At 52.4% G+C, this 24,966-nt stretch overlaps 1 protein-coding gene across 1 annotated transcript; it reads right to left on the bottom strand.

The window, feature by feature from the left end:
* Positions 1–3,646: 3,646 nt before the first annotated feature.
* On the bottom strand, positions 3,647–6,682 carry SIX1 (SIX homeobox 1). The gene is made up of 2 exons (XM_065839167.2): positions 5,890–6,682; positions 3,647–4,914 (listed from the first exon to the last, which is right to left on the bottom strand). The coding sequence occupies exons 1-2, from the start codon at positions 6,447–6,449 to the stop codon at positions 4,626–4,628; spliced, it is 849 nt and encodes a 282-aa protein (XP_065695239.1). The 5' UTR covers positions 6,450–6,682; the 3' UTR covers positions 3,647–4,625.
* Between the last annotated feature and the right edge of the window lie 18,284 nt (positions 6,683–24,966).

The following is a 24,966-nucleotide window of genomic DNA, read 5'->3' as shown; positions in this document are numbered from 1 at the left end:
GAGACCCCAGGGAGAGAGGAAATGTTCCTTGCACTTGGTGACAAGCCCAGCTGGAAGGAAAGGCGGGGTGGTAGGGACATGGCTGGGGGTTCAGCCTGGAGCTCTCCTTCCAGCCTGCATCCAGCTGCTGTTGAGGTGAGCACAGATAATCTCTGAGGGCCTGGTAATTTGCTCTCTTTGCCTGAAGAATAAAGCAAATTTCCCTCTGTTTCCATATTTAAAATTGTGTCCACGTCCAGTTGGGAAAGGAGACGGTGTCTCATGTTGCTTTGTATATGTTTGAGCTGAACCAAAGTTCCTGCAGGTCTGGCCTCTGCCACCTCTGCTCTCCCCACACATCACCTGGTGCTCTCAGAAAATCTGATGGTTTCAGACCCAGCAGGAATAGCACAGTCCACCCTTGAAGCTGGGTTGCCGCAGCCAGGTTGGCCAAGCACTGTGCTGGCTGCACCTTCACTGCTTTTTCTGCTGCTAACAAGATCCACGTGTATGGGCAGGTGAAAACACCTGCCTCTGAAGGCAGTGTATACAGAGATGTAGCCCCCAGCAACATCACTCCATAGTCATCTCTTCCTCAGATGTGAAATCACCAATAGCGTACTGCGTGGGCAGACAACAAGGTTTCCACCTGTGCCCATGCAGCGTCCGTGATCTGCTCTGCACAGAAAAACAGGGACAAACAAAGATGTGAAGAACCATCTCAGGATGTGTGCTGCTTTCTTCACAGGTCTGCAGAGGCTGAAGGACTCCCATAATAGTTAAGCAATTGTTAAATAGTATTTTATCTTCAGGCCGGATAACAGTGCAAGCAGCTGCTGGCACTTTAGTGACAGGCAGCTCGATAAAACCATCTACCCAAGAGGGAGGCAGCCCAGATGCCTTGGCCCAATCCTGCCTGTACCACACACCCTGCCTAGTTCCAGCTGTCAACATTTCCAAACCTGTGTGCTCAAAATGAAGCTCCAATGTCTGGCTGAGCAGGCCTAGTTTGCAAAGACACAGAACACAAAGGTCTCCTAACCACAGCACTGCTCCAGGCCTCTGGCATTGCAAATAAGGATGCACAAGCTTTAGGGAGCCAGGCCTGGAAATGTTGCATTTAAATCCATTGGCTGAAAGAGCATCTGCTTCTCACTGTCAGTCTCTGTGGAGGATTTCCCAGCACGTGGCCCAGGGTTGTGGGGACCAAGAGCAGGGCTGTACCTGCCCCTCTGTGGGGCTGTGGGCTGGCGGGGAAGGGGAGCTGAGCAGGGGATGGCAGTGGGGCAGGGGTAGAGCAGGCATGCAGCTCCTGCACGGGACAACGCTGGCGCAGCGTGCCCCGGGAAATGAAATGAGGAGAGAGGAGCGGGGCTGGCTTTATCCTTGGGCGTTTGTTTTTATGCACTGAATTTCCTGCTGAGGGAATCTAAGTGTAACCCTCTCTCTCCGGGCTGCCCCCAAGGCGGAGATAGGCTGGGGAGAAGCAGCTGCCCCATCTGATTCTGCCGGAGGAAAAGGTGCTTGCAGTAGAGGTGACCTTTCTAAATCCCCACTTTGGACAGACATTTCCAATAAGTGCTGAAGAAAAGCCTGCCAGTTCCAGCTTTCTCAGCCTGCTCTCCATTTTCCTTCCATCCTCTCCAGGCTGAATTTAATCGGAGAAGGTTCCTTTGAGCTTTTGTGTGTTGCTGGGGGAGATGTGGGCGCACAAGGGATCGCGTTACAACTTTCATTTCCTGAAATGTTTGAGGGAACATCCAGGGTTTTATCCACACATCAGGCAAAGTTGAGGGCTCGGATTTCAGGTCTTGTCACTCAGCTGTCACCAAACAAATGAGCCTCTCAGAGCTGGAGACGGAGAGAGCTACCTGCTATTCATGACCCCGAAAGCAGGTGATCACTCATGGGAAAAGCAGGTAGAATTAATCATTCCGCTGTTCTCCATTTCCTCCCATTTTTTGGCTGACCTGGACACAGTGTGAAGTCTGTCCTGGGGGGTGAGCAGGAGCAAGGGGTGGGGGCGAATTAACTCCTTCCTGACGGTGGAAATACAAAGCAGAGCGAGGTGAGAAACAGCCCCGGGCTGCCCCCACAGGCGGCCTTTGCTGTGGAAAGCTTGCTGTGAGGTCAAGCCTCATCGAGGAGAGCTCAGCAACCTGTGCCTGTCTAATCTCCAGGGCCGCCCTGGTCCTACCTGCCCGCCAGCCCCTTCCCCAGCTGGGGGGTAGGACCCTCAGTATTTCCCATCCCTCCTCGCCACCTCGTTGGTAACCTTGTCCCTTTCCCTGTTAGGGAAATGGAAGGTCGGGGCGTGGGCTCTGCGGATGGGGCGATCGGCGGGGCGCAACGTGCGCAGCCCTACGCGGAGCTACGCGCTCCTGCGCGGTCTCGCCGCACAGCGGTCGGGCCTGACAGTGGCCCCGACCCGCAGGTCCACGCTGGGGAGATGGGGTTTGGCCGAGGGGGGTACCCTCTGGCAGCTATCCCTCCGGCCCCTAGAAGGTCAGCTCTGGTGCAGCCTGCGCGCAGGAAGCGTCTCTGCGCTGTTTGCTTTGAAAATAACGCCTGGTTTGCGCGTCCCTGCTTGGTTTTTCTGCCACGCAGGGCTGGACCCCAGGACAATATTTATCCTTCCTCTTCATCGAGCCCGTGGCTTGGAAAAACAAAGGAGCTGGAGCTTATCCATCCTAGGGGTGCAGAGCTCCTCACCCTAAAAATCTGCCTCGTTTCCCTGGCGGTTCCCTCCTTTCTGCCCGAAGGCTGGAGGGGGCTGCGCTGTTCCGTGAAGGATCACGTCGGGGCTGGATGAGTCCCTCGGGAAAGGCCATGAGGGTCTCTGGGTGAGGATACACGGTGCTCTCACTCCAAGTCGGGTTTTGCTCCGTCTCCGTCCGCGGTCGTGGATGCCCGCAGACACGCAGCTGCGCGCCCATCCGCGCGGGATTTGCGCCCTCCACGCTGCTCCCACGGAACCGCTTCGGGTCCTGCCCGGGCGGGGGGCGGTCCCCCACTGCCCCGGTCATGCCCTCCCGCAAGAGTCGGGGGCACAGGAAGCCCGGCGGGATCTGGGCTGGGCGCTCCGATGGGGCGACCGGTGCCAGGCCGGAGGGCAATGAAACCGCCTCCGCAGCCCGGGCGCCCCCGTAGCCGGAGCCGAGGAGGACGAGGGGCAGGACGGATGCGCCGCCGCGTCCCGACGTGGGTGAAGGGTCTGCCGGGGACTGCGGAGCGTGTCCGGGTGCCGGGGACGGCGGGCGCCGTTGGGGAGCGAGCGGGCTGGACTCGGAGCGCTCCGGCCGGGCAAGACCTTCCTGCAGAGGGTGACATTTCTCCATGGCCCAAGACCCCGAGAATAAACACTGCAGCGACTTAAATAAACACGCACTTAACGATGCAAAACGCTAACAGGGGGGACCGACACCACCGGCCTGGCCGCAGCGAGGCCCCAACAGCGGCGGGGACGAGCAACTCCCTCCCGGCCAGGCGCCGGCTCCCAAGGGGCAACCCCACGCATTCCGCTCCGGCGGGTCCCCTGTCCCCTTCCTTCCTCGGTTACGAAGGTACCGGCTCCCCCTGCAACCCCGAAGCGCCTCCGTTGGCACGGGGTTAAGGGTGGGCAGAGGGGCACAGGCTCGCCCCTGCAAAGAAAAGCGCAGCCTGGATGTTCCATCATCAGCGTTGTTTTAATTTAGACTGGTTAGGTACAATAGAAAATAAACCTGAAAGCACATGCGATTTTTGGTAACAAATACTCGAGACAGACAGCGTCGTCCGCGGGCTCTCTGCAAGCCGAAGGAGGAAGACGACGAGCGGGGACAGACGGGAGAAGGCAGCGCGGAGCCGGCGGGGCAGCCTGAGTAATACTCGTTCAGGAGAAAACAGGAGACTTTTATTAATATTATTCTTACTCTAATTTTTAGCCACATCGATGCATTTCACCACCGAGGAGAAGGAAGCGGGGGGGGGCGCGGGCCCACGGGAGCTCGCTCGCTGCCCGCCTCGCCCGGCCGCGCTAAGACGTAGGCACTTGTTAAAACTCTAATACTGCAGCTTTTGCCTTTTTTTTTTTCCATTTTCTTTTTTTAATTTAAACTACATCGAAAACTTTCTGGTAAGGCTAAATATGAAAAATGTAAACGTAACTTCCCCTCCCTCCTCCCGCTCCGCCACAGGGCTCGGTACAGACGTTTGCTCCCTTTGCCTCCGTCCCAGCTCCTCGCCGGCCCTGCGGGGACCAGGGCGGGAGGAGCCGCGATTTGCCCGGCCACCCCTGCCCCACCGCTCCTGCGGGGCTGGGATTTATTTGGGTGGAATCGGATCCATCTAGGTTTGGGGATTTTTTTTGTAATTCCCGCTGGGACCAGATCGTTTGAACTCGAAGGGCTGAGGGTTTCTGCCGCTCGCTGCGTTTGGCTACTTGAAAAAAAAAAATAAACAAAAACAAAACAAAAAGATGATAGTGGGAGACGCTTAGGGGAACTGGACCAGGAGCCGATGTGGGGTTGTGTGAAAAAAGCCGAGAGTCCCGTCAAGAATCAGCGGGTGAGCTGTAAAAACGGGTGCTGTCCTCTATGTACAACCCAGAGCCTCTGTCCCCGAGCGAAACCTCCTCTCCCGTTCCTCTAGCCGCCCGCCGCAGGCCTTTAGGATCCCAGATCCACCAGGCTGGACGTGAGGGGTCCCAGCAGCGAGTCCTGGAGCTGGTGGCCTTGGAGGCTGTGAGGGGTTTGGGATGCGGCTAAGCCACTCAGGGAGTAGCCGGAGCTCCTGGTGTGGTTCAGGTTTCCCTGCAAGAGCAGGACCGAGTTCTGATCCGGGCTTTGGGGAGGAGAAAATTCTTCCTCGGAGCTGGACATCAGGGGTTTGCTCCCATCCAGAGGCGAGAGTTGGTTCGGTTTGTTGTTGGCCGCGTTGTTGTTTTCTGTGTTCTCCCTGCAGAAAAGCAAGAAAACCCAACGGGCTTGTTACGGCGGGAGGGAGACGCCGGGGATGGGCGCTGTGCTAATGCCCCCCGTTAATCCTTTGCGTTTTACTTCATCGTGGGAGCAGAAAGGCATCTAATATTTTCATAACGGATCGTCCCTATTTCTTTTCACCCTCCTATAAATAGGTGTCCACCGCATCGCCCGATAATTTCGGTGAGGAGGAAAAGTGGGAGCACCGGGGAATTGGGGGGGGGGTGAACTTTAATTTTTTTTAGGTAAAAATGAAAGTACGGCCCGAGGACGAGCAGGGTGCAGAATATTCTCTAGGAGGCTCGGTGGGGAGGTTGCTGGAGGAGATAAAAAGCAGGGACGATGCTCTTGGTGGTTGTCAGCGTCGCCGGGCCGAGCCGCCGCCCCGTACCGAGGCCACCCCGGGCGGCGCCGCCCGGGGTGGCCTCGGTACGGGGCGGCGGCTCGGCCCGGCCAGCGCGTCCCGATCCCGGTTTCCCTCCGGTTCCTCCCCTGTCCAACCCGGGGCTGCATCTCTCCTCTGGGCTTCGGAACTACTCCGCCCGATCCCAGGCAATAATCGACCCGGCATCCCGACCGCTTCCCCGGCGGCTCCGGGGCCGCATCGTTCCCAGTTTACTCGGGGTGGGAGGCAGCAAACAAAGGCGGCGGAGCGGCCTGGAGAGGCAGGTAAGGGGCTTGCTGTACCCCCCGGGCAGTTGGGGTCGGGCAGCGGGGAACGGGATCCGGTGGGTCTGAGATGGAAAACCCACTCGGGTTTCCCCGGAGGGGAGAGAAACGAAAGTGTTTCAGGAAATTTAAAAGAGAAAAAAAACCGGAGGGAGCGAGATATTTCGTCGCTCCCGTCCCATCCGCCGCCGAATGCTCGCCGCTCTCCCGAGGTTCCCGGTCGCTCCCCTCACGGGGGCAAAACGGGGTACGGGGAGAATAGAGGGAGGTGGGTGGCAGGTACCTTTCCTTCGCCTCTGCCGCTCGGTCCCGCTGCCTCCTGTTCTTGAACCAGTTGCTGACTTGGGTGGTGGTGAGACCAGTGGCTTCGGCCAGTTCCCGCTTCTCCCGGGGGGACGGGTAGGGGTTGTGTGCGTACCATTCCCGCAGCACGCCCCGTGATTTCTCCTTGAAGCAATAACTGGTTTCCTCGCCGTCCCAGATGGTTCGGGGCAAAGGGAATTTTCGGCGGACGCGGTATTTGCCGACGGCGCCCAATGGTCTGCCCCGCAGTTTTTCGGCTTCCACGTAGTGAGCCTTCAGCCAGAGCTGCTGCAGCTTGGGATGGTTGTGGGGGGAGAACTGGTGGCTCTCCAGGATCTTGTAGAGCTCGCGGAAGTTCCCGCGGTGGAAGGCCACCACCGCCTTGGCCTTCAGGACGCTCTCGTTCTTGTGCAGGTGATCGCAGGCCGGCAGCGACCAGAGGAACCGGCCCAACCTCTCCAGGTTCCCCCCTTGCTGAAGCACCTCGCAGACGCAGGCGACCTGCTCCTGCGTGAAGCCAAACGACGGCAGCATCGACATGGCCGGGCGCGGAGGCGGCAGGAGGAGGAGGAGAAGGCGGTGGGTACCCCGCGGGAGCGCAGCGGCGGAGGGGCGGGGGGAAGCCGCCCGCCGGGTCCAGTCCCAGTCCTGGTCCCGATCGCGGCCCCAGAGCGGGGAGGCGCGGTGGCAGCCGGGGGCGGTCGAGCGGGGATGCTGGTCGCGGCGCCGGGGGGACTTTGTCCCCGCTCCGCCGCTGCCGCGCTTAAAGTGCCCGAGCCCCCGCGCCGCGCTGATTGGGCGCCCGCGGCTCGGCCCCCACCGCGGCGGGCCCGGCCCGGCCCGGCCCAGCCCAGCCCAGCCCAGCCCAGCCCAGCCCGGCCCAGCCCAGCCCAGCCCGGCCCGGCGGGCAGAGCCTCGACACGGGCGGGCGGAGCCTGGCGACGGGGATCCGGCCCCGACCTCGGCCGCCGAGGCTGCGCTTCCCGCCGCCGCCTCTGCGCGGGTGCGGTCCCGGCCCCGGTGGCGGCTGCGGGCGGGTGGGAAACCCCGCCGCCCCACACCCCTCGGGCGCATCCCTGGGGAAGCCGCTCCCTGCGGACTTCATCTTTCTTCCACTCTTCTTTTTTTCTCTCCACAAACTACTTGTGTCCCCCCCCCCGCCCGCTGTCCCCATGCCAAGGCAGCCCGTATTTAATTACCTTAATGCTGGGGATGAATAAATAATGCTTTAGTGAATAGCTGAATCATACGCGGTACCCCTGCGCCCCCTCTTCCTTCCCCATGTGCGTCCCCTGCCTCCTAGTCTGCGCCGCTTGGGCGCGGGGAGGTCCCGGGGGGTCCCCGCGGTGGGTCAGGGGCAGCCCCACGGAGCCCCCGCGGCAGCCGTACGGGTGGCGGGCAGAGAAACTGCACCGACCGGCGGCGCTTCAATTACCCTAATCGTCATTTGCACACCTCGCTGAAAAGCAATTATTTTAAAAAATTAGAAAACAATTAGGCTCCCTAAGCAAAGATAATCCATTGTCAGTAGCCGGGACGGGTTGGGAGATGAGGACAATACGGTGAGATAAGGGCAGGGGAGCGGCGGGAAGAAGGTGTCTTTATGACTGTATTTATCTTTGATTAGATAAGTCGAAACCAGTATTTTAAGCACACTCCTGAACGCTTTTGATTCACGAATGAGTTCTCTCCGCGGGTGCTAATAACCATCGCGAGGCTCTTTAAAACCTGTTTGTCTTCTCTAAAGACATTCGGATTTATTTGACTTTAAATGCTTAAAGCTAAGAGCTGCCCGTTTGTGGCCGAGGCTGAGGAGGGCTCCAACCGGGGCCGGCGGCGCTCCCGCTGCCCGCTCCCTGTCCGCAGCCTCTGCCCGCTCCGCTCGTCGCGATACGATATGGGAAAGGCCAGTCCCGATATTTTCCTAATCCTAGATTTTTTTTTCTCCTCTCCCATGTACTTCGCGTCTCGGGGCGGTTTAAAATAAGCCCCTGCCACCCAGTCTGTACAGTGACTTTACTATGTGCGCTGGAGTCAGGGCGCTTCTGTATCCCATGACCATGTGTCTGGTAATTTTCCCTTGCCATTTTATTTTAGTAGTTATGATGTTGCAGATGAAGTCTTAAAGAGCTGCAATGTCCTCCCAGAAGGAATGTCTGCTTGGAGCAGATCCTTATTGACAAGGCAGCTGTGTGGGGACCGGAACGGAGCCTTAAACCCGGCTCTAAAATCAACTAATACCCTAAAGTCTGGAGCAAGTGCGCAGAATTATAACGCATGGGCTCGCAGCCGCCCGCGGCCACGTCCTGGAGCAGCAGTGTCCTGCCCAGCTGGGAGACGGGCTCCCCATCCCTCCTTTTTATTGCTGTTTATTTTTAATGTTGGTGGGGGTTTTTTTCTGTCTAATAAGGTGCTCAGTCCGGGAAAAACACGGACCTGAGGGCTTATGTCTTCAGGATGAGGAGGAGAGAAAAGCAAAGCTCCTTTGCATTTTAACAAGCGCAGTTTTCTCTTGTCCTCACAGTTGTCTTTTTTTTTTTTTTTTCCTTTTCCTTCAAAAGGCCGAGCAAAACAAACACCGCTCTTGCTGGGAATAGGCAAATTATCCCGACACGGCCGGCGACAGAGCTGACAGGGACGGGCGAGGGCTGATCCGAAGGCTTCCCCGCGATTTCCGAGCGGGACTTTATTCTTCTGTGTCACCAGCTTTCACAGAAGGAGGGGACGGACTCGCTGGGCTCTACCTGGGAGTTAAACGCTGCAGACGAGAACTGGTCAGCATCAATGTTAATTATTGCCCGGGGTTGGTTTTCCTAAAAATTGGAAACCTTTCACTTTAAACCACGAAAAGAGGTAAATGAATTCCCAAACCACCCCATCTAGCCTCTTAAAAACAGCCCTCCCCGTCCCCCCCTCCAAAAAAAAAAGAGGTGGTTTCGTGTCGCTCTAAAAGAAAAATTTAAAAAGGAAAAAAAAGTCAGATACAAATAACTCAATAACAACACAGCGGCGGAGCTGCCGCCGGTCGCTCCTCGCTCGTCGGTTTTTCGGCCGAGAAGGAGTAGCCCGGACGGGTCACCCCGTTTCCACCCCGTTTGCCCCCCCACGCCGGCTTTCCCTCCGCCGCCGGGGCCTGGCAGCTCCGCGCCCGCGGTGAGGAGGCGGCGGCCGAGGGGGCCGGTGCGCGGCCGCGGGGGCCTCCGCGCCTTGCCCCATTTGCCGGGGCAACGACCACCTCCGTTTGTGCTGGATATTCATTTATTCGCTTATTTATTCGATGCAGCGTTATCCAGCGCATAGCGGGGATGAAGATGGATCCCACGCAACGCTCTGCCGGTTTTCCTCGATTTCGCCAAAAAAACAAAACAAAGTAAAAAAGAAAAAGCGAACACGACTTCCTTTTCCCCCCCGACCTTAGAAATAAACCTCTTCTCCAACCGAAAATAAATTTAATATTTTTTTCTTTAAGTGTGAGGCTGTGAGGGAAACAAATAGCGCGACAAAATAAAATCGGCGGCATTTTTTTCGGTGCCTCGTCTCGGCGTGATGATAACCGGGGTTGGAGGCTGGGAGCCGGCGGGCCAGTAACACAACGCTGCCGCTTTCCGAACCTTTCGAAGGCGAAATCCAAAACCGACCCATTAAGTCAATGAGGTTTGTGTTGTAGAGGATTCCTTTCCCATCCACTTGCTGTTCTGAAAAATAGATCGCATTTCGTTATCTCGAGTGAAGATCTGCAACGTGATACCGGATCCGCGCTACCTTCCCTGCCGAATGCGAGGCGCAGGGGAGACAGCCAGCTTCCCCGGCTTGTTTCTAAACAATAAAGGATTTGTATTTTCTTTCTCTCCCTCTCTTCCCTCCCTGCCTTTATTATTCTATTTTTTAATGAGGAAGGACAGATCCCTCTCCATATGCATCCCCTCTTGTCTTGCAGGGAGCCTTTGGCCCGACGCGCTTGCAAACTGGTGCAACCTTTAATTACTTGTTAGTAAATTGCCCTCCAGACACCTGTAAAAACAAAACCAGTGTCCGCGGGGTGGGGGCCGGGTCCCTGCTAGGGTCCCACCCGGGGGTACCTGGCAGCGAGGGTCCCCTCGCTCCGAGCGGGGTCAGGCCGGGCCGGGGCTGCCGGAGGAGGGCCGGGTCGGGCCGGGCCGGGGGGGCAGGATAAGGCCTTCCCGGGGGGGTAGGTTAAGGCCTTCCCAGCGTGGCCCCGGCGGGGTGGCGGGGGCGATCCCCAGGGCACAAAGGGCTCTTTCTTTGCGCACTTACCGGGACATTTTTCAAAGGATTAGAGGTGATCACGCGTTGGCTTTTTCTCTGCGAGGACCGATACGTCTTTCTGTCCCTGTCCCCCCACATTCTTATTTTCTCTTGTTTTTAGCGTGGGACCCCCCCTTCCTTATCCTCCCCCCTTTCCTGCTCGCTAATGTACCTCCTGGATGCTGATTCTTTTAAGCTACGAAGAATTTCCTTTTGGGAGGTGAAACCCTCCAGCTCCTCCTGTTCAGAGGAAAGTGCTAGTGATGGTAATACGGGGTGACACTAAATAAACAGTTAAAGCAGGGCTGGAAAGATGGAGTTAATTATCCAGTGAGCTACATTTAAACCGAGACCAGGAGGGGCTGATTTGTTTAGGCGCAGGGAACTGAGAAGGAGACGAGCCAGCGAGGTCTCCTTTTCTCCTCTTTGGAGTCTCCTGAAATTGTCCTTGCTGTCGCCGGCCGGAGGACCATGTTCCTCTGGTCCGAGTGGGTGAACTGGGCCGCGGGCCGGTCCCCCCGAGCCGCCTCTGCCCCGGGGCCGCGGCGTTGGGGGGTTTGGAGGGAGCCGCGCTGGGAGCGGGCGATTTCAGGGGGTCTAGAGGTGGTCATTTTTTTTTTTCATGTTTGTTTGCTTTTTCTTCCCTGTTCTGTGAGGTTAGAAAAATTATCATCGGTGCCTATGCTTCTCAGGTAAGTCTGCGTACGAGCAGCAGTCCCGCGATGCGCTTTTGTTTTTTTAAAAATTTTCCCTCCTCCTTCCTTCTTTTTCTCCTCTTTTTTTTTTTTTTTTTGAAGTCTGATATTAATAATCCCCGTATGCCCCTCTTTCCGGGTCATTACGGTACTGCTGGTCTCTAATCAATCCTAATGCGATGGCAATTGGAGTCTCTGATGAATGCATCTCAGGTTTCTTGTAATGGCTCTACCACATTTTCCTGGACCTCCTTCTTTAACCTGAGATGCCAGGGGGACGTCTCCGTTCTCAGCTGCTGATTACTTCAAGATGTTTGGGCTGATGTGGGGAGAGAGGGAGCGAGCGAGGCAGTCTGCCCCTGAATAATCTGGAACTGAATTGGATGAGCCGTTTCCTAAATCAAAGGACAACGGCGGGGTTTAACTCCTTTTCTGCATAGAAGCCTGCCGGCTTGCTTTCCAGCTGCGCTGCATCCTCCCTGCGTGTTCCTGTCCATGTGCGTGACACGACCCCCAGGCACCCACGCACCTCCGGAGTGTGCAGCTCCCACCCATCACGCAAAGGGGGACCCCTCCACCTCCCCAGCCGCTCACACTTCCCCAAATCCCCCAGCACCGCCGGGGGACCCGCTCCCCCACGCATCCGGGGGCTGAGAGTCTTCCGCGGGCGCGCAGGGACCGTGCAGCAGCAGCGCGTTATTAAGCAAGGCGATTCGCATTTTCGCGGCATTGTTTTCCTCCCGTTTCTCAACATAATGGCATTTGCCGTAACCCGAGACAATTACAATTGCAATTTCTGTTTTGTTTTGTTTTGTTTTTTAATAAGATAATGCAGCTCGAATTAGGCTGCGGCCACACTGGGCGCTGAGCGGCCGCGGAATCGATCGCTCCTTCCCCAGAGCAGAAGCTTCCCCGCACCGGTGGGAGGTTCCCCCGGGGTGCGGCTCGTCCACGGGAGAAAAACACGCCCCTGCTGCCCCCCTCCTGCCGGCAGCCCAATATACCCCAGCGCAACCCAGCACGCGTGGGCAGATTCGTTCGCGCTCCTGTGAAACGAGGGTCTTCCGGAGGAAAAGGGGTGGGAGGCGGATTAAGTATTTTGAAACGAATAATTTAATTGCTTCGGCCGGGATGCGATGTAAAAGTTAATCCTCAGAGAGGATTAAAGACAGCCCCTTCTCCCGTGGCGTTTGGCCCTGCGTGGGGGGCCAGGAGCACGGCCGCGGGTGGGATAAATCTGCGTATGTGAGTGTGAGTCCTCCCTGTACCTCAGCAGTGCCACATATGCCGTAAATGAGTCATCCCCCAAACCGAAACAAACCAAGGCCGTCCTCTCCCCGCGGTGGCGGCTCCAGCTCGGCCGGCGGAGCCCGGTCCCGCCCCGGGAGCCCCGCGGCGTGGGGGTGATGCTGCCGGCACGGCGGGAGGCGGCCGCGGGGAACCGCGGAGCCCCGCGTGGGACAAAGCGCAGGCGCGGAGGGATCGCCCGCGGAAGCCTGAGCGCTGCTCGCAGCTGGGAGCCGCGGCGGGGGGAGTGGAAAGGGGCACTTCGGGGCGGGAGGAGGAGTCGGGGCCCCCGGGGCAGTGGCGCTGCAGCCCCCGCCTGCATCCGCACCATGCACACTTTGCTACGCCCACCCGTGTGCACGCACTCCGGGGTGCACCCAGCCACCCCCCGTACACCCCACCCGTGTGCACTCACCGCCAAGGTGTGCTCACCCATCAGTGTGCCCCCCGCCGTGTGCTGACATTCCAACATCCACCCGTGTGAACCCCTCCGCGATGTGTGCGCACACAAGGCTCCCATGGCCCTGCGTGCACAGACCCACCCATGTCTCCATACCCACACACACCAGTGACACCCATCCCCGAGCACATGGGCTTTACCGACGCGTATCCCAGGTGCTCAGGAGTGGCGTGTGAGCAGGTCCTCTCCATCCCTTCCTTGGGTGATGACTGGGGCATGTGGGGTGCAGGACACTGTGAAACCTGCAAAAAAACCCCAAACCACCTATTTTTGCCAAAAAAAAAAAAAAAAAAAACAAACCAAAAAACAACCAACCAAACAAAAAGTGTGTGGTGGTTGATTTTTTCTGCAAGACATTGCAACGGTTTTAATCCAAATTTTGAGGAAAAAAAGTCAGAAAAAAAAGTACGCCAATTTGAAAGGGGGCTGCCAGGCTTCCGCTCACTGCTCCTGCCAGCACTTCCAAGCCCAGGCAGGGCCCTTTGGGGGTGACCAGCGTGGCCCGAGCGGCCCCCACGCCCTAATCCACAGGGCTGCAGTGCAATATGGGGCACAAACCTGGTACTTTTCGGGGTATATTGTCCTCCCTCCCTTTGCGACATCTTCAAGCCCAAGTCCATCTCCTCACCGGGGCAATACAAAAGACATAATCCACTCCCAAACCCGAGGTTGGTAGGGTGGCAGCAGGGACCGGGAACAGGATTTGCATCCAGGGCTCTATTTGCCTCCATGCTTTGCATTTGAGCACCAAACAAATATTTTCATTGCCAAGTGACCATGCCGGGTGCAGCTGGGCCAAGGGAAGAGGCGCCACCAGCCCCTTGGATGGGTGCATGGGTGATTTGGAAAGGGTGGCCAGGCCCTGCGGTGGGGCAGTGGGTGGTGCCTGTGGGGATGAGGGGTCGGGGGGCCCATCCTGCACCCGCTGCCTCAGTGGGTTTCTGAGCTAGCTGCAAGGAAGAGACCTTTCACCTCTCATTAGTGATGCCATCAGTGGCTTGGCAGAGTGGAGCTGAGGTCATGTTACATATGGCACACAGTCTGTTCAGTGCCGGCAACGCCAGCTTTGAAATTTTAGAGGGGGGAAAGGTCACCTTGCGTAAGCCGAGGTCTGGGGGTCCCCGCTCTGTCTGCTCCCTGGGTGGGTCTCCATATGCCTCCAGCGTCGCCAGCCTCGCTCTGTCTGGCCCTGGGAGGTGCTCAGCCCATCTTCTGCCTCCCAAATTCACAGGGAATCACTTAAACGAAGGGAATACTTTCATGTTGCACTTCCTTTTCTTTTACAGAACACCTCTCCCAGCACTTTTGTTTTTTCCTTTCTCTTCCCAGCATAAATCTATATCTAACCACTGATTATTTTTTCAAATAACATATAACACAGCTTTCCAGGAGAAAATGAGTTGTCTTAGTTTATCAGCAGATCTGCCCAGACGGATAAATTTACCCTTTTCAGACCTGGGTATATAATTTCATAGACTTTCAAAAGTGTCGTGTTTCCATGGTGATTAAAACTTCTTGCTCCTGAGTCTTGTTGGCGTATTTCAGGTTTTATGTCACTGGGTCTTAGAAAAGCACATCTGTACAGTCGTATTTCTTTCATCTGAAGAGCCAAAAAAAAAAAGCAAACTAAATCTATTTTGTGTTTGGAAATATATGACACATTACATCAAATTTATTCCTGGTGTAATACACTATGTTGATTTTCAGTAGGATCTTGTCATGGCTTCATCCAGAATTAATACAGAGGTGGTGGCTATGGGGAAGAATCACAGAATCGCAGAATCAACTGGGTTGGAAAAGACCTCAGAGATCATCAAGTCCAACCCTTGGTCCAACTCCAGTCCATTGACCAGATCATGGCACTAAGTGCCATGTCCAATCTCAGTTTAAAAACCTCCGGGTTACCATTTTCCCACATATGGTAGCTGACAGTGAAGTTCATGCCCCTTCTCAGCCCTGCTGCAGAATCTTATTTTGAAAACTTTATTTTTTAAATATATGCGGCCCGATTCTTTAGCTCTTAGAGTAACTTGGATGTGTGTTTCTGGCATGCAGCTGTTGCAGAGAGATCTTCAAAAGGACATTTGCATCTACAAAGGTCATCACTCGAAAAGCTCTAAATGAAATAGATGCTTATCTGGAGAATCCCTGAGAAGCTGGAGCTGAACCAACATGCAGTGCGGATTCAGGGTGCATCTTTCTGCCTGCTCCAGCCAGGCATCCTAATGACCACGTCAAAGAGAATTGTTCCAATCTCCTACTAATAGGGCTACCTGTGTGGATTTTAATTTTTAAAGAGAGGGGTTGGGAGTAGAATGATGAGTCGGCTTTTTTTTTTTTAGAAATGGAGGCGATGAGATCTGCCTACATTTTTTTGTCACAGATGATGTTTTCATATAAACTGTGCTCTTAGTTATTGAGTGCAAATCTGTTGATTTAAATGGAGTTCATTGCAAATGGGAATGGGATTTAGCCATAATTTTCCACTGCTGTCTAATCACTTTAGTCTGAAGAAAGCAACATATGTATAATGGTAGCTGAGACGCAGGAGGGGCAGAAGCTTTCTACCAATGGGAACCACATTAAATAATTAATTCCCAATTGCCTTTCTACATTAGTGCTTTCAGCTAAAAAAGCCGGTTGGCTTTGTAAGGCCTCAGGCAATGAAACATTTGGTGCATTGTCAGTCCGAAAGTGGAGGTAATAGATACTCAGGGTGGGCTGGAAAAGTGCTACTCTCCATCTTCCCATTTGCATATTCCAGCTGCGCAGCCTCGTTCCTCATCCCCTCCTTTGCCTGCTTAAGGTTAACTAAGACCAAATCTGATGGGTTAATGAGGAAAGGAATTAATTTCCCCCTCCTTTCCCACTTGCTCCACTTACTCCATCTGCAGGTCCCCCTGTTACCTCAGGTCAGGTTGGGATCTTTCAGGCTCATACATCATCCGCAATAAAGATCTTGCCGTGAGAAATGAGTTAACAAACCTTTTGATGTGCAAGTCATCAGAGACTGCTCCGCTCACCTTCTGAGATAAATACACGTGTGCGTGTGTGGATAAAGCTGAAGAAGACAAGGAAGCACTGGAATAAATTGCCTGGGGAGGTGGGAGATTCTCTGTTAAAAAACAGGTCTAGACAAACATCTGTCAGAAAATACCAACGTGTATTTGATCCTGTCTTGGAGCTGAGGAAAAGACCGAGTGGTGTTGTCAAGTCCTTTCCAGCCCTGAGAGACTGTAAGTATATGCATATATAGGTGCACATGTGTGTAGGTGTGTATATTTATACATGTATGTATGTATTTCCAAACTTTCTGTGACAAGCTCTTCACCTCTGTGATATTTTGTTGTGGTGGATCCTGTAGGTTAATTGCACAGAGGTTCGCTGTCTCTCGGTTTCACTAAATTTGAGTTTCAGTTCCGTTTAACTTAATATCCTTTGTGTCTTGAGTGGATCAGATCACAGTGTCTAATACAGCAGCTACATTTTTCTCCCTTCCTATTTTCTTCAGTTCTTTTCACACCAAGTGAAGCCCCTTCAATTCTGGGAGCTTTTCGGCAGTTCCAGTTACTCCCAAAGCACACCTGTGGGCCCACTTGAGGTAAGGTCATGGTAGTAGAAACTTATCTTTATTACTAAATGCAAGAGATGGCTTAATGGAGAAGCTGTTCAGCTGACCAAGAGAACGGCATGGAAGATTTGGGTTTTTAAAATTGTTTTTGTACACGATCACTTTCCAAATCACCCCTGTGCTGGTCACTGCAGCTGCTGGCACCTCGGTAACTTCTTTCCAGGCACACAGACCTCAGCAGCACCGCTGGAGCTGCAGGTTGTGTTTGAGGGGTGTGTTGTCAGCTTAATTGTGTTTTTGGACAGGGAGTTACGAAGGGCCTGGACTTGCAGTCCTTTAAACAGGAGCCAATTTTAAATTCTTCTCTTAAAATTCATTTGAAAGAGAGTTTTCTCACTGTGACACATGGAGGTTCCCCTGAAGACATGGTCCTGTGCAGCACGGTGTTGGAGATAGAGGCTGTTCCATGATAGAAAGCTGATACTCCAGGTAGGTGAAAAAGGGTTTTGCAGGGCTGGTGTGAAGGCAACTGTCCATCACTAGGCCCAGGGCACACCTGCATCGGGCGATGCTGATATTCCCTGACACACCTTCACCTCCCAGAAGCTGTGTCCCTGGGCCATGAAGCACCACGGGACTTCCATGGCAAGTACTGGGTGGAAGCCTGAGCTGCTACAGCAAATTGCAGGAACCAACGCCAGAATTTGTAGTAGAAATTGAACAGTGAATATCTGAAGCCAAATGCTGGGACAAGTTAGGCTGGAAAACTCTTTGTTCCTGTGCAGACTCCTCTAGGTGAACCTGCGTTAGCAGGTGGGTTGGACTAGATGATCTCTAGAGGTCTCTTCCAACCCCAACCATTCTGTGATCCTGTGATCTAGGCTTTTAATCCCACTACTAGCATTAATGAGGTTTCAGAGGTGACTGTTCTTGCCTGTACATCTTATCCTTTCAAAAGCTCTTTGTTCCCCATAGCAAAGTCATGAGAACAGAGTCTAGCAATTGCATTTGTAAGCTGATGGAGTAGCTGAAACCAGCAGCTATTGCAGAGTATAGTAGTAGATTAGGATATAATCTGTGATGACCATGGAGAGGGCACACTGCTTCTTCTGCCAGGACCACAGCAAGGCAGCAGTCTCCAGCCTGGGAACAAGCAGGGACACTAAGCCCTGACACCACCACGAGCAGCTGGAGCTGCTGAGCTCCTTGGGCAGGGTTTGAAGAGTTGCTGTGAGGTAAGTTCACCTTTGGACCATACCCTCCTGGCAGATGGTGAGCTGAGCTCTCCTGCGAGCTTGTTCAAGAACTGCAAGGAAGAGGGAGAACAAGGTGGTTGATGAGCTCGGGCAGCAGGCTGCACAAAACCAAGGGTCTGATACATCTCAGCTCATGGTGGGATGTGATACAGGTTTTGATGTTGGGACAGGGGACTTTTTGCAAGCCAGCCTCTGGCAGAGCTTTATTAGGTAGCCCAGAAAAGACAGAGGCAAGAGAGGGGAATGTGATTGTCTGCTATGAACAAGTCCGAGAGGAAAGAGCTATTTAAGGGCAAGAACAAAATGTGCGCAGGATGGACAAGCTGGCTGGGAGCGTGCACAAGCTGGACGTAGGAGCAAGGTCTCCAGCCATCAGCATGTGATGCGCAGGGGACGGGCGATAAAAATCACACTGATTTTACAAAGGAGCTCAGTGCGTATTTGAAAAGGCTGAGGTGGGGTGTTTCCTTGCTCCAGCCCTTGGGATTGAAGCACCACAGTTGATGAGGTTTGCCTGCACAGGGTCAGGCAGGCATGACACCAAAGGCAGAACTTCCTGGCCAGCGAGTGCCAATTTACCATTCCAGAAGTGGGCTATTTACATGCACCGGCAGTGTTAACCATCTCAGTCTTTCAGGGGGAAGGCAGAGGGAGAAAGGGGGGGTCTGCCCCCCATTTTGTTTTCTACACTCCTTTTACTGCTGAACCATTACCGCTGTGGCTGGGGCGGTTTGTCTGATATCTCTCGGGTTTGTACTGCAGCCAGCACTTCTGATTCTGTCTGGCCACATATTGTATTTGGCTGGTTGGCTCTCTCTAAAAATTCCTCTTTTTTTGGCTTACCTTTTTTTTTTTTCTCTGTGGCATTTTAATATTTCACAACAGACACCTTTACAAAGAGATTAAAGGCCTAAAAGCAAACAGCTGCTTCATAGGCAAGCTTTAACACAGGTAACAAGTAAGAACCCCTTGTAAAAGCAAATTTGGGGAGGATTTCTTAAGCGCAGGTAATGCTTTTAAAACATTTCTTCCACAACACTGAGGAGCTACAAACAATTCCTGAGCTAACATTCATGCAAAGCAGCAGGAATTAACCAGGTAATTAAAGAATTAAAACCATTTTGGGAGAAACTAGGAGAAAGTGGAGCTGTACTAACCTTGAAAAGTTTCTACAGTGATCAGAGAAAATCCATATAGTTTTGGTGGGGAAGTAGATGCAGTTCAGCTACAGGGAAGGAAAGAGTCACAAATCCTTTATGCTAGTCATGTGTTAAACCCTCTGGTAGAAAAACCATTGGAAACGTAGTCGGGACCGTGCTGGAACTGGCTCAGCACTGCAGGCCAGGCCTTTTTTTGAGCTTAGTGAAAGCACTTGAGAGCCTTGCTTAACCCTAGGATGAGGAGAGAGGAGGATGGTCGGGATTGGGCAGCCGACAGACCCGGGCAAGGAGCGTGGATCCCTTGGCAGGGAGGAGTGGGTCTGTTCTAATGCAGATTAACTTTAAATTAAGTTTTAATTCAAATCTCTTCCTTTTAGTGCTTTAAAGTACTTTTTTTTTCCTCCCTCACCTGAAAGGAATTTCATGGGGGTACAGCTACTGTACAGGATCTTTTCCTCCTGCATCCCAGCACATGGGGTGGGATGCGATAGCAAGTACTGGAAGTCAGGGGAGGCTGGGATGGCAGCAGTAATGAGCCCTTCCCAAGGGCTGGTTTTGGGAAATGCCAGCCTGACCCAAGGGCACGGACTTCTCCTCACCCCAGTGGAACAGCGTGGTCCTGGCCGCATGAGGATGGATCGGCACGAAGGGGCTGAGGCCGCACCGCAGCCGTGCCAAAAGGCATTTGGTTACAAGGACTCCAGGGCAGTGATGAAATGGAGCGCAGGGGGACAGCAGCACAGAGAGGGATTAGCTAATTAATGCACAGCTTGATTAGGAAGTAAGAGCCAAGCATGTGAGCCCTGTTTTCCTCTTCTCCCGTTCCTGGTGCTGACCCCTCTTGGTGTGACTGAGGTGTAGGAAGCCACTGAAGTCCACTATAGGAAAAATAAATATTGGCATTTTGGGTAGAGAATGGTCTATTCTACAGCAGAACTGAGGTTGCCTTCTCTCTGAGAGGCCACACCAAGCTTTGGCTGGGGGGACTGTAGCCCACACAGCTACCAATGAGTCTGCTCTTCCTGATAGTCGCAAGCCCTGGTGCCAGGTGTGCCACCTGCGACCCAGAGGTGACCGGACGATGAGTGTGGGGCTGGTGTGAACATATCCAGTGGCTCCAGACACCGTCCATCACCTCTTCATTGCAAGTAGATCCTTTGTCTGGGTTTAGGCTTGGTTTTAAGGCAGGTGGAGTTGCGATAGGAGCTGCACGGGGCATGTTGCAGAGGGAGCAGGTGCAGAGGCCAGCTATGCTGGGGGAGAGGAAGAGTACGGGCTCTGCCCTTCCCCACTGATGCTCTGTGACCCTTTGTATAATCCCTTTAGCTTCGATGGCACCGTGGTGATTTACAGTGCTAATGCTTTGATCCAGAACACGTTGGACCATGGGACATGAATTAAAATATGAGAGATGACTGTAAAGTGCAAGTTTCCATTCCTGGCCAGATATTTTGTGAAGATGTGACTGCAACCAGGTGTGAAGATCTTGCAGGAGATGAGGGAAAACCAAGCCAATCTAAACAGATTTGTTAGAAGGTGAATGGGAGCGCAGCAATGTAAGTGCTATTAATAGGATTTACACAGATTAGTAAAATAATCTGTGCATTTCAGATTGGATTTCATATTATGGAAAAGAAAATTAAGCCACATACCATGCGGACTTTCCAGGCAGTGATTTGCGAGTGTGATCTATTTGCTGGTAGAAGTAGCTGCTTGGAAAAGTTGTGTCAGCTCCACTGGGTGGGTTGGTGACACCCGCTGTGAACCCAGGAGGAAAGAACATGTTGTAGGGTGCAGAGCAGTGCTGGTGGGTTCAGGAGACAGACAACAAAAGGAGCAGCACCACAGATCTGCTTAAGAAATGGCTCTTAAAAGGCACTACCAGGCTTGGCTCCATCACCACTGGTGCAGAATGGTCCTCCTGACTCAGCTAAAATGAGCAGGGAAGAGAGATGTGAAGAAGAGAGGCTCATAAATAACCTTCCCTTCTCTGTACGTGGCCTGGAGAAGAACAGAATTGGGCAAATGTTCTTGAAGTGGGAAGGAAAAGACCTCTTCAAAGGGGCAGGGTGCTATTGCTGTGCCCTATGAATGCTCCCCCCATGTTGGTGAACCAGAGGTGGGGGGCATTAGAACAGCTTATGGAGGGGCTGAGCACCCAGGCTGATTATGAGAACTCATCTCTGTAAGGGGTAAATTTAATAATATCCTGAAGAGAAGGCTCCAGGGAGACCTTATTGTGGCCTTTCCATACTTAAAAGGGGCCAATAAGAAAGATGAGGACAGACTTTTAGCAGGGCCTGTTGTGATAGGACAAGGGGTGATGGTTTTAAACTAAAAGAAGGGAGATTCAGGCTAAGTATGAGGAATAGATTTTTTTATGAGAGGATGGTGAAACCCTGGCACGGGTTGGCCAGAGAGGTGGTGGATGAACCATCCCTGGAGACATCCCAGGCCAGGCTGGACGGGGCTCTGAGCAACCTGAGCTGGTGAAGATGGCCCTGCTCATGGCAGGGGTGGCGCTGGATGAGCTTTGAAGGTCCCTTCCAACCCAAACTATTCTATGATTCTATATATTATCTATGCCATCATTAGTGCCTAGCCTCAGTATTTTGGCTGTGCTACCCCACCTGGGTGAATCTCAGCCCAGCTGTAACTCTCCCCATGATGGAGGGAAGTGCTGTTACTGCCGTTTTAAAGATGGGGAGATGGAAATCCAGATGTTTAGGAACTGGACTTTTGGTTCCCAGTGGCTAACATCAGCTAACCTTGGGAGGTAGTTACAGTTCAAGTTGCCCCTGAGTCAGGCTTGAAAAATAATGATATCTCATATTTCTGTTTGAGCTCCATCTTACTTTGCAACAATACAAGCATTGGAAACATTTCAACCCTCATTATAGTCAGGGCCAGAGGAAAAACATCATTACTCTTTCACTTCACTCTTTTAAGGCCAAAGCTTTAAAACTGAGAGTGACCTGAGCAGCCCAGTGATTTTTCTTCTTGCAGCATCTGTTATGTTGCAGCAAATAAAAATGCTGAAGTTGATTTGATTTGTCTGGGAGAACAAATATTTCAGAGTTTTCCTGGACCGAGTTTGAAGGTGGTAGCTAATACAAAACACGTGATGACTGCTTCTCTCCCTGCCTCCTTTCCCACAGCCCTTGAGGTTCAGATTCGTCTTGTCTTCACTATCGGTGATAACTCAGCTGATGACCATTTGTTGCAACTGGGAGCCATTTGCTTATGATAATTACAGCTACACTGAAACGCAGGTTTGTATGCAGATGTGTATTTAGTTGTGGTGCTGAATTGGGGCCACAAGTAACCTGGTGTGGGACTGCTTGTGCTGCCAGTCTCGATGGGAGCTGCTCTCAAAATTCTGCCCAAGTTACACAGGGATGTAAAAATAATTTGCTTGAATTCCTTAAAAACAAAACTGGTCTTACAGGTGCTGATTTTAAGAAATGCATATGTATGCTATTTTGGGGGGTTTGCTTTTAGGTCAGTGAAAAGTTTCCTTAATCTGAGTTATACAAAGGTTTTTTAAAAATCAGCTATTACCTTTACCGATAAGACTACAACAGTCTAGCAAATTAACCCAGAGGTCTAATTTTAAGTTTATGGAAATCTGGACCCAAAGACAGCTTCAACAAATATTCTCTTAAATTTGTAGACCATTTTTAATATTTTATTGCTAAAATGGTACCTTTTTGATACTCTGTTTTTTTTCCTTTGAAGAGTTTTGTTGCACACAGTGTCATCAGTCTCAAAAGCTTGGAAAGTACAGGGTTGCCCCTAAAATCATGACACCAGCTTTGTGATAAAATGTTTGTGTACGGTTAGATAGATGTGATACACCCATATTTTTATGTATTCTGGTTTGGAGACCTTCAGCACCTCCAACTTTATCTATTTAAAAAAAAAAACCCAGAAACTTAAGAATGAAGTTAAGCAGGAAGCTGTGGCCATAACCCCCTGCCTACTTCCCCTCTCTCGCCAGCTACTAAATATTGCAAAGCTCATAAATTGTGAAAGTTGGCAAATCAGAACATTGCTTAAGTTTAAAGCTGAGACCTGGGGCCAGAAGATTTCAATCCTCTATTACCTAGAATATATCACTACTGACAGACTCGCTGGGATTCAGTTTCTACCAGCTATAAAGTGGGATTCTCAAATTATGTCATGCCAGCCTAGTTGCCTTTGATGACATGATATGCCATTTGGAAAGGGAAGAGCCATTAGATGTGACACAACTTGGCATCCGTCAGCCTTTTGATGCTGTTCCATGCCCTGATGAACTGAGGAAATGCGATCTGGGCAAAGCCCCTGTAGGATGGGTGGGAAATTGTTCTGAAACAGTGATTATCTTGTGGTTCCAGGTCAAAATACCACAATCTCTTGCATGAGGGTTCCTACTCAGCACAGTGCTTGTCAGTATTTTCAAGTGCATCCTGGAGGTTGGAGGAGGGTGTGCTTATAAAAAAGAGGAAATACACCATGGTGAGGAAAACTGGAGGAGAAGCTGGTGATTCTGCAGGAGTTTCACAGGGTGGGGACCCTTGTCCAGAAATACGGGCTGTGGTGTCTATAGTGGAAATAGAACTTGCCAGGCTGGAGACAGTTCTTCCACTGGACTCGGCTCTGGTGAAACCTAAGCAGGAGTGTTGTCTAGTTTCGGGCTTAAGTATGGCTCTCCTATTGCCTTCCAGTCTTGTAAGTCTGTGTTAATAGCAGCTGCTCATTTCACATGGATATTTCATTTATTATGGTTTGTAAAAAGAGCTGAAGAATTAAGAATAGTTAAGAAATGAACAGAAATATGCTTTACACTGCACTTTAATCTGAGGTTAATCCTCTAGTCCATCAACAGATTACTCATCATGTGAACATCATTTACCTGAACAAGTCCTGTTTTGTAAGCCAAACTGTAAAGATTCAGATATCTGGGAAAATTTGGAAGGAACGGGAGCACTTCTGAGCTCTTTCTATATGTTAGCAATACTTGCTGCCCTTACTGGGTAACAAACATAAACCAAGAGCAACTGGTTGAGTGGTTTCATTTGCTGAGACTGATTTTCAAAAGGAATGGTGTGAAGCTCTTCTGGCTTGATATTCAGGTTCGCTCTGCCTTCAGTTTGCACAAAAAATGCTCAACAGTATCAGAATCATAAAATCATAGAACGTCCTGAGTTGAAAAGGACCATGGAGTCCAACTCCTTTTCCTGCACAGGACAACCCCACAGTTCACACTGTGTGTCCGAGGGTGTTGTCCAGTCTCTTCTTGAACACTGTCAGGCTTGGGGCCGTGACACCTCCCTGGGGAGCCTGTTCCAGTGTCCAGCACCCTCTGGGTGAAGAACCTTTTCCTCATGTCCAACCTAAACCTCCCCTGACACATCTTCCTGCCATTCCCTTGGGTCCTGTCACTGGTCGTCAGTAGCTATAAGAAGCTGTTCCTAGAACCTGAATCCAGAAGTGGTTTAGTGAGCTCATCAGCCCAAATGTCCTTGCGTAGCATGAGGTGCCAAATGTCTGCCTGGCACCCCCCTACTGGGCTGGTAAATTGTTGGCATTGCCCCCAGGGAGGGCTGGCTGGCACGGCCCGATCTCCGTTCTGGGACCAGGCGTCCTACATTGCTGGCTGGTGCAAAGTGACTGTGCCTGGTATGTGCAGCATGCCCCAGGCTCCTGGGAGCGCTTCCAGGCAGGCTGGGCTCTTCTTGATAAGGCGATACCTGGAAATAGGCTGTTATCAGCAGCCTGCTTCCAGGTACCGTTGTTTTTGGGAGCCCTGGCTCACACCTCCCTCATGTTGCGAAGGTCTGTGGGGCTACAGGGAAGATGGCATGTGAGAGCAGCCCCTAAACATCCACCCTGGGAATTTATCTGGGGGGTCCAGAGGGGTCCTGAGCAAAAGGAGACATGGGGAAGACACTCTGGGGGCTCAGCTGACCTGGAGGCTGTACCTGCTGTGGTCCTTCACCCAGCCCTCATGGGCAGACGTGAAAATGTGCCTCACTTCTCCGGCCTGGTGTCGGCTCCCTTCTTGCCAAATCTGGGGGAGACCAAGCCCTGCAGGAAACCCAAGAAGCAGAAACACCCCAAACAATACTTCGAAGCACTGTGGAGAATGTTATTACATTTCTAAGCAAGAGGAAAAGACCTACAGCGACCTTCAGAAAGCTCACGTCGTTCCTTACATAGTGGGTGTTATGTGTGTAAATCCCTCCCCATGCAGGTGATATCTCACCCCTAGTTTGCAGCTCTCCTATGGACATCACCCCAGCACACTTCTCCAAGCACAGCACTAACAAGGTGGTTACCCCTGCTGGCTCTGCTGCCGTTCTGCCACGAGCTCTGGG

This window comes from Patagioenas fasciata, chromosome 5 (genome assembly GCF_037038585.1).
Source record: "Patagioenas fasciata isolate bPatFas1 chromosome 5, bPatFas1.hap1, whole genome shotgun sequence".
Taxonomy (NCBI): Eukaryota; Metazoa; Chordata; class Aves; order Columbiformes; family Columbidae; genus Patagioenas; species Patagioenas fasciata.
This window is presented reverse-complemented; position numbering and strand designations above follow the sequence as displayed.